General features: G+C 46.8%; 1 protein-coding gene across 2 annotated transcripts; it reads right to left on the bottom strand.

Moving 5' to 3' along the window:
• Positions 1-6,489: 6,489 nt before the first annotated feature.
• On the bottom strand, positions 6,490-7,844 carry LOC124667278. 2 transcript variants are annotated; one of them, XM_047204580.1, is made up of 3 exons: positions 6,903-7,844; positions 6,688-6,812; positions 6,490-6,654 (listed from the first exon to the last, which is right to left on the bottom strand). In XM_047204580.1, the coding sequence occupies exons 1-3, from the start codon at positions 7,763-7,765 to the stop codon at positions 6,632-6,634; spliced, it is 1,011 nt and encodes a 336-aa protein (XP_047060536.1). In that variant the 5' UTR covers positions 7,766-7,844; the 3' UTR covers positions 6,490-6,631. The 2 variants fall into 2 exon arrangements, with proteins under 2 accessions (XP_047060536.1, XP_047060537.1); XM_047204581.1 differs by having other exon boundaries at positions 6,490-6,812; positions 6,903-7,842.
• Between the last annotated feature and the right edge of the window lie 3,556 nt (positions 7,845-11,400).

Raw genomic sequence — 11,400 nt, 5'->3', positions numbered from 1 at the left:
ATTGGTTTTTGGTTGGTTTTTGGAAGAAAGAATGGAAGAGAAAAGAAAGAAAAGAAGATAGGAAGAAAACAAAAGAAGAAGAGAAGAAGAAGAGAAGGAGAAAGAAAAGGGGCCCCGGAGGCTTGGGCGGTATCGCCGGCCTGGCCACGGCCGGAGGCTCCGGCCTTGGTACCGCCCAAGGTACCGGTTGGGCGCCCTTTCTCACAGTATGGTTGCCAGGGGAGATGGAGCCCCGGCGGTACCACGGCCGGTACCCCGACCGGAGGCTCTGGCCTCCCCCTTCGGCCCGGCTCACTCATGGCCACGTGGCCACCCCTCCTTGGCCCGCGCTGCTCGTCAATGGCCGGTACTACCGGCCCAACCTTGCCGGTACTACCGATCAGCCCTCCAACGGTCATTTTTCTTCAGGGGTATAAACAGCCTTCTTCTCCAAGGGGTTTGGCTGCTCACTTCTTCCCCAAAAAGCAAGAAACCATTGTTGAGCCACCAAGAACACCAAATTCATCGGATCTGCTCCCTCAACCACCCAAATCCCTTGTGCTTTGGAGAATCGAAGGAGAAGACCCCGATCTACATCTTCACCGAAGCAATTTGCATTTTCCCCTCATTTTGTTGATGGCCCTCTTGCTAGTGTTCCTCTTTGGATCCCTAGTTGTTTGTTGTTGATGTATTGTTGTTGATTGTTGTGTTGTTACAGATTTGGGAGCCTCCAATTTGGTTGTGGATGTGTGCCCCAAGAACCTTGTAAAGGCCCGGTTTCCGCCTCGAGGAAATCCCTTAGTGGAAGTGGGCTAGGCCTTCGTGGCGTTGCTCACGGGAGATCCGAGTGAAGCCTTCGTGGCTGTTGGTTTGGCTTTCGTAGCAACCACACTCCTCCAAACGTAGACGTACCTTCTTGCAAAGGAAGGAAACTACGGGAATCATCTCCGTGTCATCGCGTGCTCCACTCTCGCTTACCTCTATCCTATTCTATCTCATATATATTGCGTAGCTATATCTTGATTAGTTGGTAACCTTGTCATATAGGTAAATTCACTTAGTTGCATATCTAGAGAATTTACCTTTGTGTCAATCCTGAATTGAAAAAGAACTAAAAATTGGTTAGCACCTATTTACCCCCCTCTAGGTGGGGCATACGATCCTTTCAACAAGTGCCTGGCTAAACTCATCGCAGAAAGAGTCCTACACACATCGTAGTACAACATAAATCAGACAAGCAGTTCATTGCAACGGTGAATAGCACAAATCCTTGCAAGATCATGGTAGGTGAGCACATTTTGACTAACCCCTGCTACAAGAACAAACCCTAGGCAAGATCATGGCAGGAGAGGACATTTTGGACTAACCCCTGGTTCAAGAACAAACCCTAGGCAAGATCATGACAGTAGCATACAGAAATGTCGAATCCTAGCAAGATCATGGCAGCTGAGCACATTTTGGACTAACCCCTGCTACAAGTCCAAACCCAAGGCAAGATTTGACAAGTCCTAACCTAGATCTAAACATCACCGTAGAACGGGGATAAGGGATGGCTTACAGTCATGGCCGGAGGTGAAGATGCGTTGGACCAAGAAGCAGCCCAGATGTACTCGCCGCCGCCGCTACAACCATAGCCGACCGGAGATGCGTGCGCCTCTTACCTGCTTGCCGACGGGAGGAGGAGCTCGAAATTTTTGGGGGGGGGGGGGGCAGTGGAGGAGGGGGTAGAAATAGGCCATGGCGAGCGGCGGGAGGTGACATAATCCTTCCCGCCCTCCTTTTCGCTTTTCGCCGATGCGCGCCGCAGCTCCCGCCATCTCCATTCTCTTCTCCGCCCATGCGCCGAAGATTCCACTTTGCATCAGCGGGCATGGAGATTTTCCTGCACCGCTGGAAATTGCCGAACCGGGCGTTCCTCCAGGGCCTGGCCCGACACTGCTTTGAGAAGCGGTTCCCGCAACAACGCGGCTCGGCCCAGGCAACCAAACGGGCCGAAAATTGCTAGCCCGATGCAAGCCAAGGGGGATGCGAGCAACCAAACACGCCCTAAATGAAGCCCTCTGCAGATTCCTAGCATCCGCCTCTACTTCTTCAATTATCATACTATAAGAACCATCATAGTCCTGTTTAAAGATGACTTTTCTCTTCTTTAGTTGGCATATGTGTTTCCTTGTATTAGTTCATCCATTTCATCAACTCTTCACATCTGTTTAATGGCTTTGTATAATGACTTGGTACTGTCACTAAATTTTTTTGTGCGCGCGAGGTCGAAATCGGCGCGGCCTTCCCCGGCTCGCTGACTTCCTCCCATGCGGCTGTCGTGTGGTTGTGACCAGCCCTGGCCCCTCCGATCCTCTCACTCCAGCCATGCCTTTGTGGCACTTCGCCGTCTTCGACAACATCATCACCTACATCAGTCGCACCATCATCGTCTACATCAACACACCACACTTGGGACCCTCCGCGTCACTCCTTGTAGGCTCGGAGGGCTAATGTCGAGGGGATGACTCGCGATAGGCAAAGCGCGACACTTCGCAGATCAAGAAAAGATGCAACGCATCGAAATATATGGAATAAAGAAAAAGAGAGGAGGAAAAGAATAAGAAGCAGGCTCCCACAACTCATGGGCCTCTCCCGCGCCCTACGTAGGCCACCTGGCACCCCACAGCTGATAACCCCCAAGTGCAAGGGATCACCACGGTACAATACGATAAGTATTTGAGTATCAAACCCACGAGGAGCTGAAGGTAAACTATCTATTCTCTAAAGCCCTATAACCCACTTATGTGGCCTTCTATGCAAAGTTAGGAAATATGTTATCTGTATGTGAAGTGATTTTTACTATAAACTATAAGCACTGAAAATAAAATGAAAAAATTAAAACTAATGCAAGATAAGTGAAGCGATGTGAAGTGGAGTAAGATGAAGTAACTCAAGGGAGTAATTGTTTAGGAAAATTGATATTTCATTTGTATGGTTGTCATAATTAGTGAAACTTAGTATAGTCTTTTTTAGTGTTTCTTCTAGAGAGGAGCCATAGATTATTGCAGCCATAAACATGAGAAAATACACAACTAGTGATTGATCCCAAGGCCAATTAAGAGTAAACAAGGAAATTATTAAGATTTTAAGTCCAGCCACCATTGTAAGTTTAAAGGTCCCCATAGTTACACCCCCCGTTGATTAACCTTGAATTAACAAAACATGAATCTAAGAATTGATACATGGTTTCTCTCAAGCTCCAGTTGTCTCTCGTCCTATCATCATGCAACTGTGACAACCTCATGCATTCCCAAATATACGTCTGCACTCATATATCATTACAAGTGATCATCATAGAAGATAATAAATACTTATATGCAACCATCACAAATTATCTCATAGTTTCCAAGAACATGTCACTACTCAAACAAAGACATAGAGATACAATACATCATGGGAAAATGTTAGATTGTCTCACACATCATGTTTTCCTAGAGATTACAAGGGGTAGATGAAGATGGTGCAGAGGGTGTTGATGATGATGATGATGTCCACGCCGGAGGGGGTGGAGTCCACCGGAGGCGATTCCAGCAACGTTTCCCCCTTTGATCTCTGCCGGCGGCACCCTGCTGACCCTTTGTTTATGTGTTTTTTATCTCCGCCTCCGTAGCCTCGAGGAAACACTAGGGGTCATATAAATAGGGGTTTTTAGGTCAAGAGAAGTCCGTGGGCGCGAGATTGAGGGGAATCGGACGGACGAGGGCGAAAAGGCACTTGGTGGCGCGCCCATAAGGAGAGGTCACGCCACAAGCCCTCTTTGCCAACCTTTTTGCCTCCTGGTGTCCCACTTTAGCTCATTCTGTTTGTTTCAAAATTTCCGAAGCGTGGCCCGTGACCTTGCCCTTTTTGAGTCTCATACCTCCTGGAAAGTCAAAAATACTAAGAGAAGGAGTTTTCTGCCAGCCAGAGTTAGAACCAAAGGAGAGGGGATTGTTAGAAAATCCCCGAAAGCAATATAAAACATGCAAATAACATTATATATGATGCAAATATTGTTGGAGATATGCCCAAGAGGCAATAATAAAAGTTTTTATTGTTATATCTTAGTGTTCATAATAAATGTTTACATCCCATGCTATAACTGTATTAACCGGAAACATTAATACTTGTATGTTTTGTAAACATAAAGGAGTCCTTAGTAAGCCTCTTGTTAAACTAGCTTGTTGATTAGTAGATGATCATGGTTTCCAGATCATGAACATTGGATGTTATTAATAACAAGATAATATCATTAGGTGAATGATGTGATGGACATACACCCATAGTAAGCGTAGAATATGATCAAGTCATTAAGTTCGTTGTGCTTCAAGCTTTAAGATACATAGTAATCTAATCCTTCGACCATGAGATCATGTTAATCACCTACACCGGATCGATGCTTTGATGACACCAAACACTACTTTGTAAATGGGTTGTTATAAAGGTGGTATTAAGTGTTCGGAAAGTATAGGGTTGAGGCACGTGGATCAAGAGTGGGATTTGTCCATCCAAATAACAGATAGATATACTCTGGCCCTCTCGGTGGAATGACATCCAACTAGCTTGGAAGCATGTGACTGGCTCACAAGGGATGCCATATCACGGTACGAGTAAAGAGTACTTATTGGTAACGAGGTTGAACTAGGTATGGAGATACCGACGATCAAACTTAATTCGGATAAGTAAAATATCGCGAGACAAAGGGAATCGTTATTTTATGTAAATGGTTCTTTCGATCACGAAGTCATCGTTGAATATGTGGGAGCTATTATAGATCTCCAGGTCAAGCTATTAGTTATTAATCACGGAAGAGTCTCGATCATGTCTGCATAGTTCTCGAACCGTAGAGTGACACACTTAAGGTTTGATGTCGTTTTAAGTAGATATGGAGTATGAAATGGAGTTCAAATATTGTTCGGAGTCTCGGATGAGATCCAAGACATCACGAGGAGTTTCAAAATGGTCCGGAGAATAAGATTCATAAATAGGAAGTCACTTTTCAAGTTTGGAAATGATCCGGTGCATTTATCGAAGGCAGAATGTTCTAGAATCTTATGGAATAAATCACTATATGGAAGGTGGAGTCCATCCTTGGCCGACCAAAGTACAAGGAAAGGGAGCAGTTCCAATCCACCTAGGTTTCCCCATTAAGGCGGTTTTGGAGTTGGACTTGAAATTGGTTTTGGGGCAACCCTAGGGGTTCCACCTATATAAAGAGAGGGAGAGAGTAGGGGGCAGCACACACTTGGCCGCACCACCCAAGGGGCACCAAGGCCGGCGCCCCAAGCACCCCCCCCTCTCCCAAACCCTAGCTACTCCCTCCTCCGATTTCCCCCGTAGTGCTTACGGCGAACCGCTGCCGGAGATCTCCACCACCACTGTCACCACGCCGTCGTGCTGGCGGGATTTCCAGGAGGATCTACTACATCCGCCTCAAAGCATATCTGCTAAATGCTTCATCATCAGCTCAATATTACTCTCGCCTCCGCTCGACGATGCAGATGTTTGAACCGTCGCCGTCTTGGGAACCATAGTCTCGGATGACGACCTTCGCCCCCAAAACCTCAAGCCCTTCCCTGCACGCAAAAGCCAAGGCCAGGCAACAATACAAGACTGTCCCAAGTCAGCCCGAGCGATCAACGATAGTGAGGGGGAAGAATTGGGAAATCAAAGACTCAATGTGTCGGCTTCATCATCAGCTCAATATTACTCTCGCCTCCGCTCGACGATGCAGATGTTTGAACCGTCGCCGTCTTGGGAACCCTAGTCTCGGATGACAATGTTCGCCCCAAAAACCTCAAGCCCTTCCCTGCAGGCAAAAGCCAAGGCCAGGCAACAATACAAGACTGTCCCAAGTCAGCCCGAGCGATCAACGATAGTGAGGGGGAATAATTGGGAAATCAAAGACTCAATGTGGCGGCACCGTGAGAGACCAAAAAAAACCTTAACCAGACGGAAAAGTTCCATTTCCTTGCAACAACAACATCAGCTTGGTTGCTTTCAAAAAAAAAAACATCAGCTGGTGCTAGTAAAGCTATCTTGAAAGTATCATGTAATGAACACTTGAACTAAGGCTTCACACCCATATCTCAAAAAAAAAAAGGCTTCACACCCAACTAATCTTTACCGCCCACTGTAGGTTTCCATGCTGGACGAGATGGAAACGTATGTAATGTAGGTGAATTTGGAACCAAAGGTACACAATCTCTATCAGATATTGTATCTGATCTACACGCAACAATGAGCAGTTCTGGGTTGATTTTACTTTCAATTAAGTGAGACTACACAAGACAGAGGCACAACTGTACATAAAGCATTTAGGATGAGATATTCATAATCAGATAATCACAATAAGATAATACTAGTGTCATATGGTTGCAATGGACTAGAAGGACCTCTTCGCATTAGTACTTCCACATACTAGCTCCATCTACAAACGATTCCACCAGTTCATTACAATAATAATATGTATATGCTAGGGATACCATGTAGTACTAGCAGTCTCTTAGAATAATTGCATCCGCCAGCTATTAGTATATATATAGAACCATCAAACAGTGGTAAATCATGCAGCGAACTGGTTGATCGTCTGCTTGTCTGGAGACGCGGCTGCTGCAGAGGCATCAGCGTTTCATCTCCTCGGTGCATGAAGCCGTAGCTTTGATCGTCAAGGAGACACAGCTGCTGCAGAGGCATCGGTGTTCGTCTCCTTGGTGAATGAAGCTGTAGCTGGAGTTGGAGTGTTCGATTTGGTAGGCACAACTCCTGCAGAGTTCCTGATTGTCCTGGCATTCCTGATTTTCATAGCATCCCTGCACAGAGAGAGAGAGAGAGAGAAGTTTGATTACAAACCGTATAATTGCAAACCAACATATTTGAACAGCTAAGTTGACAGCGCAAACCTAGTGAACATCATCTGCTCGTAGGTGGCATGAACCCTGAGGTAGTATCCAAGAAACGCGGTTGACGCAAGAACACACAGCCACAAGATGATGGCCGCGACAAGCTTGCCGCCGAGAAGATACGAGATAGGGAATTGCATGCCTATGGCGGCAAAGATAAAGACTACAGGAGGAGCGCTATCCATACCAAAGACAGCTCCATTTAACCAGCCTAGGACACATACAGTCAGAATGAATTCTAGGCATGCAATGGCTGCGAATAGGTTCATCACAGTGGTGAGGGCATCGTAGTGACCTTCTGGACGCATGACCCAGCATATAGCACCAAACAAGGCAAAAAAAGCTAAGAAGGGGTAGATCCCATCCTGCCTATAGTATATGCGGGTAAAGGGGGCCTTCGAGAAAGCAACGGCGGCTGCAGTCTCTCTTCCATTGACCTCCCTGTGCTGGGCAAGAACGCTGCCAAAGAGGCCAGCAGCTAGGATGGAGTCTGAATAGATGAACACCACGCCCAGCACACTACTGAACAAAGTGTGCACAACAAACGCTAGCAGGCCGACATAGGAGAGTGCAAAAAACATCTTGGCTAAGGGCGTAGACGAGGTGGAGTAGGAGACGGAGCAGCCAAACAGGTATAGGATAACAAACAGGGACAATGTCCAGCTGGCTCGCACCTGCTCGCCGCCGGAGTAGGAGATCAAAGAAGGGATTACCACCGCGAACACCACTGAGTGGATGAGAAGGCTGCGCAGCTCGGAATGCCCGGTGGACACGGCGGCGGATGGAGGCTTGGTGGAGACCTCGAAGACCTCCTTCTGCTGATCCAGGGAGGGGACCCTGCGGCGCAGCGTGCCTGGATCCATCAGAGGGGGCGGCGGAGGCGACGCCTGCGGATAAATCGGAGGGGCGGCGGCGCAGGCTAAACCTAGGGTTCGGGGTGGATTTGGGGGAAGTTTGTGCTGTGTTACTGCGCGAGTGTGAGCGGAGCGGCTAGACCAACAAGTCGACGGGGTGGATATGGACCGGGCCTGGCCGGGCGCCAGGTATCGTTCCTTTGGCGCAAGGGAGCGTGCTCGTTCCGCACAATTACGAACAATTGGGCCGACCCAATGTATCAATGGCAGAATTGCTTTTCCAACCGTTTAGCGTGTTTGGCCAGTATTTGCTTATCAGTTTACTTGGAGATCCGTCCTCAAAAAAATGCCCCTTCTCTCTGATTGGTACTCCTCTACTTCATCTGTTAGTCCTTCTCCTTCGACAGGAGTGATACCCCGTCGATCTGTGTTATTTATGTACTTTCCTAAGTGGATTGCTCATATCACTGCATGTGTTTCCTTGTATTAGTTCATCCATTTGATCAACTCTTCACATCTGTTTAATGGCTTTGTATAATGACTTGGTACTGTCACTAATTTTTTTTGGGCGCGCGAGGTCGAAATCGGCGCGGCCTTCCCCGGCTCGCTGACTTCCTCCCATGCGGATGTCATGTGGTTGTGACCAGCCCCGGTCCCTCCGATCCTCTCACTCCAGCCATGCCTTTGTGGCACTTCGCCGTCTTCGACAACATCATCACCTACATCTGTCTACATCAGCACATCACACTTGGGACCCTCCGCGTGACTCCTCGTAGGCTCGGAGGGCTAATGTCGAGGGGATGACTCGCGATAGGCAAGGCGCGACACTTCGCAGATCAAGAAAAGATGCAACGCATCGAAATATATGGAATAAAGAAAAAAAGAGGAGGAAAAGAATAAGAAGCAGGCTCCCACAACTCATGGGCCTCTCCCGCACCCTACGTAGGCCACCTGGCGCCCCACAGCTGATAACCCCCAAGTGCAAGGGATCACCACGGTACAATTCGATAAGTATTTGAGTGTCAAACCCACGAGGAGTCGAAGGTAAACTATCTATTCTCTAAAGCCCTATAACCCACTTATGTGGCCTTCTATGCAAAGTTAGGAAATATGGTATGTGTCTCGTGAAGTGATTTTTACTATAAACTATAAGCACTCGAAAATAAAATGAAAAAATTAAAACTAATGCAAGATAAGTGAAGCGACGTGAAGTGGAGTAAGATGAAGTAACTCAAGGGAGTAACTCGTTTAGGAAAATTGATAATTCATTTGTATGGTTGTCATAATTAGTGAAACTTAGTATAGTCCTTTTTAGTGTTTCTTCTAGAGAGGCGCCATAGATTATTGCAGCCATAAACATGAGAAAATACACAACTAGTGATTGATCCCAAGGCCAATTAAGAGTAAAGAAGGAAATTATTAAGATTTTAAGTCCAACCACCATTGTAAGTTTAAAGGTCCCCATAGTTACACCCCCCGTTGATTAACCTTGAATTAACAAAACATGAATCTAAGAATTGAGACATGGTTTCTCTCAAGCTCCGATTGTCTCTCCTCCTATCATCATGCAACTATGACAACCTCATGCATTCCCCAATATACGTCCGCACTCATATATCATTACAAGTGATCATCATAGAAGATAATAAATACTTATATGCAACCATCAACAAATTATCTCACAGTTTCCAAGAACATGTCACTACTCAAACAAAGACATAGAGATACAATACATCATGGGAAAATGTTAGATTGTCTCACACATCATGTTTTCCTAGAGATTACAAGGGGTAGATGAAGATGGTGCAGAGGGTGTTGTTGTTGATGATGATGATGTCCACGCCGGAGGGGGTGGAGTCCACCGGAGGCGATTCCTCCGGCAACGTTTCCCCCTTTGATCTCCGCGTGGCAGCGGCCTTCTAACCCTTTATGTGTTTTTTTTATCTCCACCTCTGTAGCCTCGACGAAACCCTGGGGGTCGTATATATAGGGTTTCTAAGGTCAACCGAAGTTCGTGGGCGTGAGATTGAGGCGAATCGGACGAACAATGGCGAAAAGGCACTTGGTGGCACGCCCATAGGGAGAGGGCGCGCCACAAGCCCTCTTTCCCAGCCTGTTTACCTCTTGGTGTTCCACTTTAGCTCATTTTATTCGTCTCGAAATTTCCGAAGCTTGAGCATCTAGATAAGAGTTTTTCTTCTCTTCAAAGGTTGGATTTTGTGGATCCTTAGGAGGAGAAAAACCCATATCAAGAATTCGCTCCACATAAGGGTGCATGCCCCTAAAATAATCAAGCATGTAGAATTTCCAAGCATCATAATTAGTGCCATCAAATGTAAAGGTGGAAATGTGCACTAATCCTCTAGTCGACGTCATACTCTCTAGGCGGTAAAGCCCAACAAGATAAGAGAGCCCTAGCTCTGATACCAATTGAATGTTCTAGGATGTCGCCTAGAGGGGGGGGTGTGAATAGGCGGTGTATAAAAACTTCTACTTGAGAGCTAAACTAGGCGGAATAAAACTACACAAGTGTTTACTAGTTTAGCTCAAGGCCTATCAACTAGGAGTTTGCCTAAGAGCACCAACAACCTATGCTAGCATCATGAGCACAATGTAATAACAAGCTAGGTAAGCACATCAAGCAAGGTAGATATAACAAGGTAAAGCGCATAGGTTAAGGAGCTCGAGTTGGGAAGTAACCGGTGCACGAGGAAACAACGATGTATCCCGAAGTTCACACTCTAAGGTGCTACGTCTCCATCTGGAGCGGTGTGGAGGCACGTGGCACTCCAATGAGCCACTAGGGCCACCGTATTCTCCTCGAGCCTTTCCACCAAAGGAAAGCCTCGATCCACTAAGGAACCTTGGGGTGGTCACTGGTACCCTTACACGCTTGAGCAAACGCCAAGTATCGGCTTGAGACAACTCCACAACAAGGAGGCTCTCAAGTACACGGCCACAAGAGGCTTACAACACACCACCAAGAAAACCAACTCCACCAAAGGATGCTATGTGCCACAAGAGGCTTACATGCTCCACAAAGGAACTCTTCCAATGCTCCACCAAAGGAACCCTTCCAATGCTCCACCAAGGAACTCTTCTCCAATGCTTCACTAAAGGAACCCTACCACCAAGATCCACTAAGGAATAGAATACCACTAAGGATGAACACACACTCTACGAGATCGAAACCCCGGAGAGAACACAAACCGATGCACCTAATGCAATGGCTAAGAACACCACTAGGATGCCCAAGTTCTTCTCTCCCAAATTCCAACAAAGCTAGAAGAAGCTATTGGGGGAATAAGGGAGGAAGAACAAAGTGAGGGGAAACACCAAGAAACTCCAAGATCTAGATCTAGCAAGATCCCCTCACTGAGAGGGATTCAATTAGTGAAGCACTAGATCTAGATCTCCTCTCTCCTTTCCCCCAAAAATATGCAACAAATAGTGGGGGATCAAGAGGAGGAAGAAAGAACCCAAGGTCAACAATGGAGGAGAGAGAGTGGAGGGGCATGTTAGTTTGGTCGGAGGTGGAAAAGAGGTATATATAGGGGACCCAGAAATATAGCTGTTGGGGCTGAAAAACGGTCAGATCCGCGCCCAAAGCGGTACTACCGCTTGTCGTGGTATCGTCACGGCAT

The sequence above is a fragment of the Lolium rigidum genome, chromosome 6 (assembly GCF_022539505.1).
Source record: "Lolium rigidum isolate FL_2022 chromosome 6, APGP_CSIRO_Lrig_0.1, whole genome shotgun sequence".
Lineage (NCBI taxonomy): Eukaryota > Viridiplantae > Streptophyta > Magnoliopsida > Poales > Poaceae > Lolium > Lolium rigidum.
The sequence above is the reverse complement of the archived record's forward strand: the minus strand, read 5'-3'. Positions and strand labels throughout refer to the sequence as shown.

What these genes read in the sequence shown, in the direction of transcription:
- LOC124667278 (XM_047204580.1), bottom strand. Translation starts at nt 7,765, where the DNA reads ATGGATCCAGGCACGCTGCGCCGCAGGGTCCCCTCCCTGGATCAGCAG. An exon ending in GAGCAGATGATGTTCACTAG is followed by an intron (nt 6,813 to 6,902) that starts GTTTGCGCTGTC and finishes CTCTCTGTGCAG; the next exon opens with GGATGCTATGAAAATCAGGA. An exon ending in GACGAACACCGATGCCTCTG is followed by an intron (nt 6,655 to 6,687) that starts CAGCAGCTGTGT and finishes GATCAAAGCTAC; the next exon opens with GGCTTCATGCACCGAGGAGA.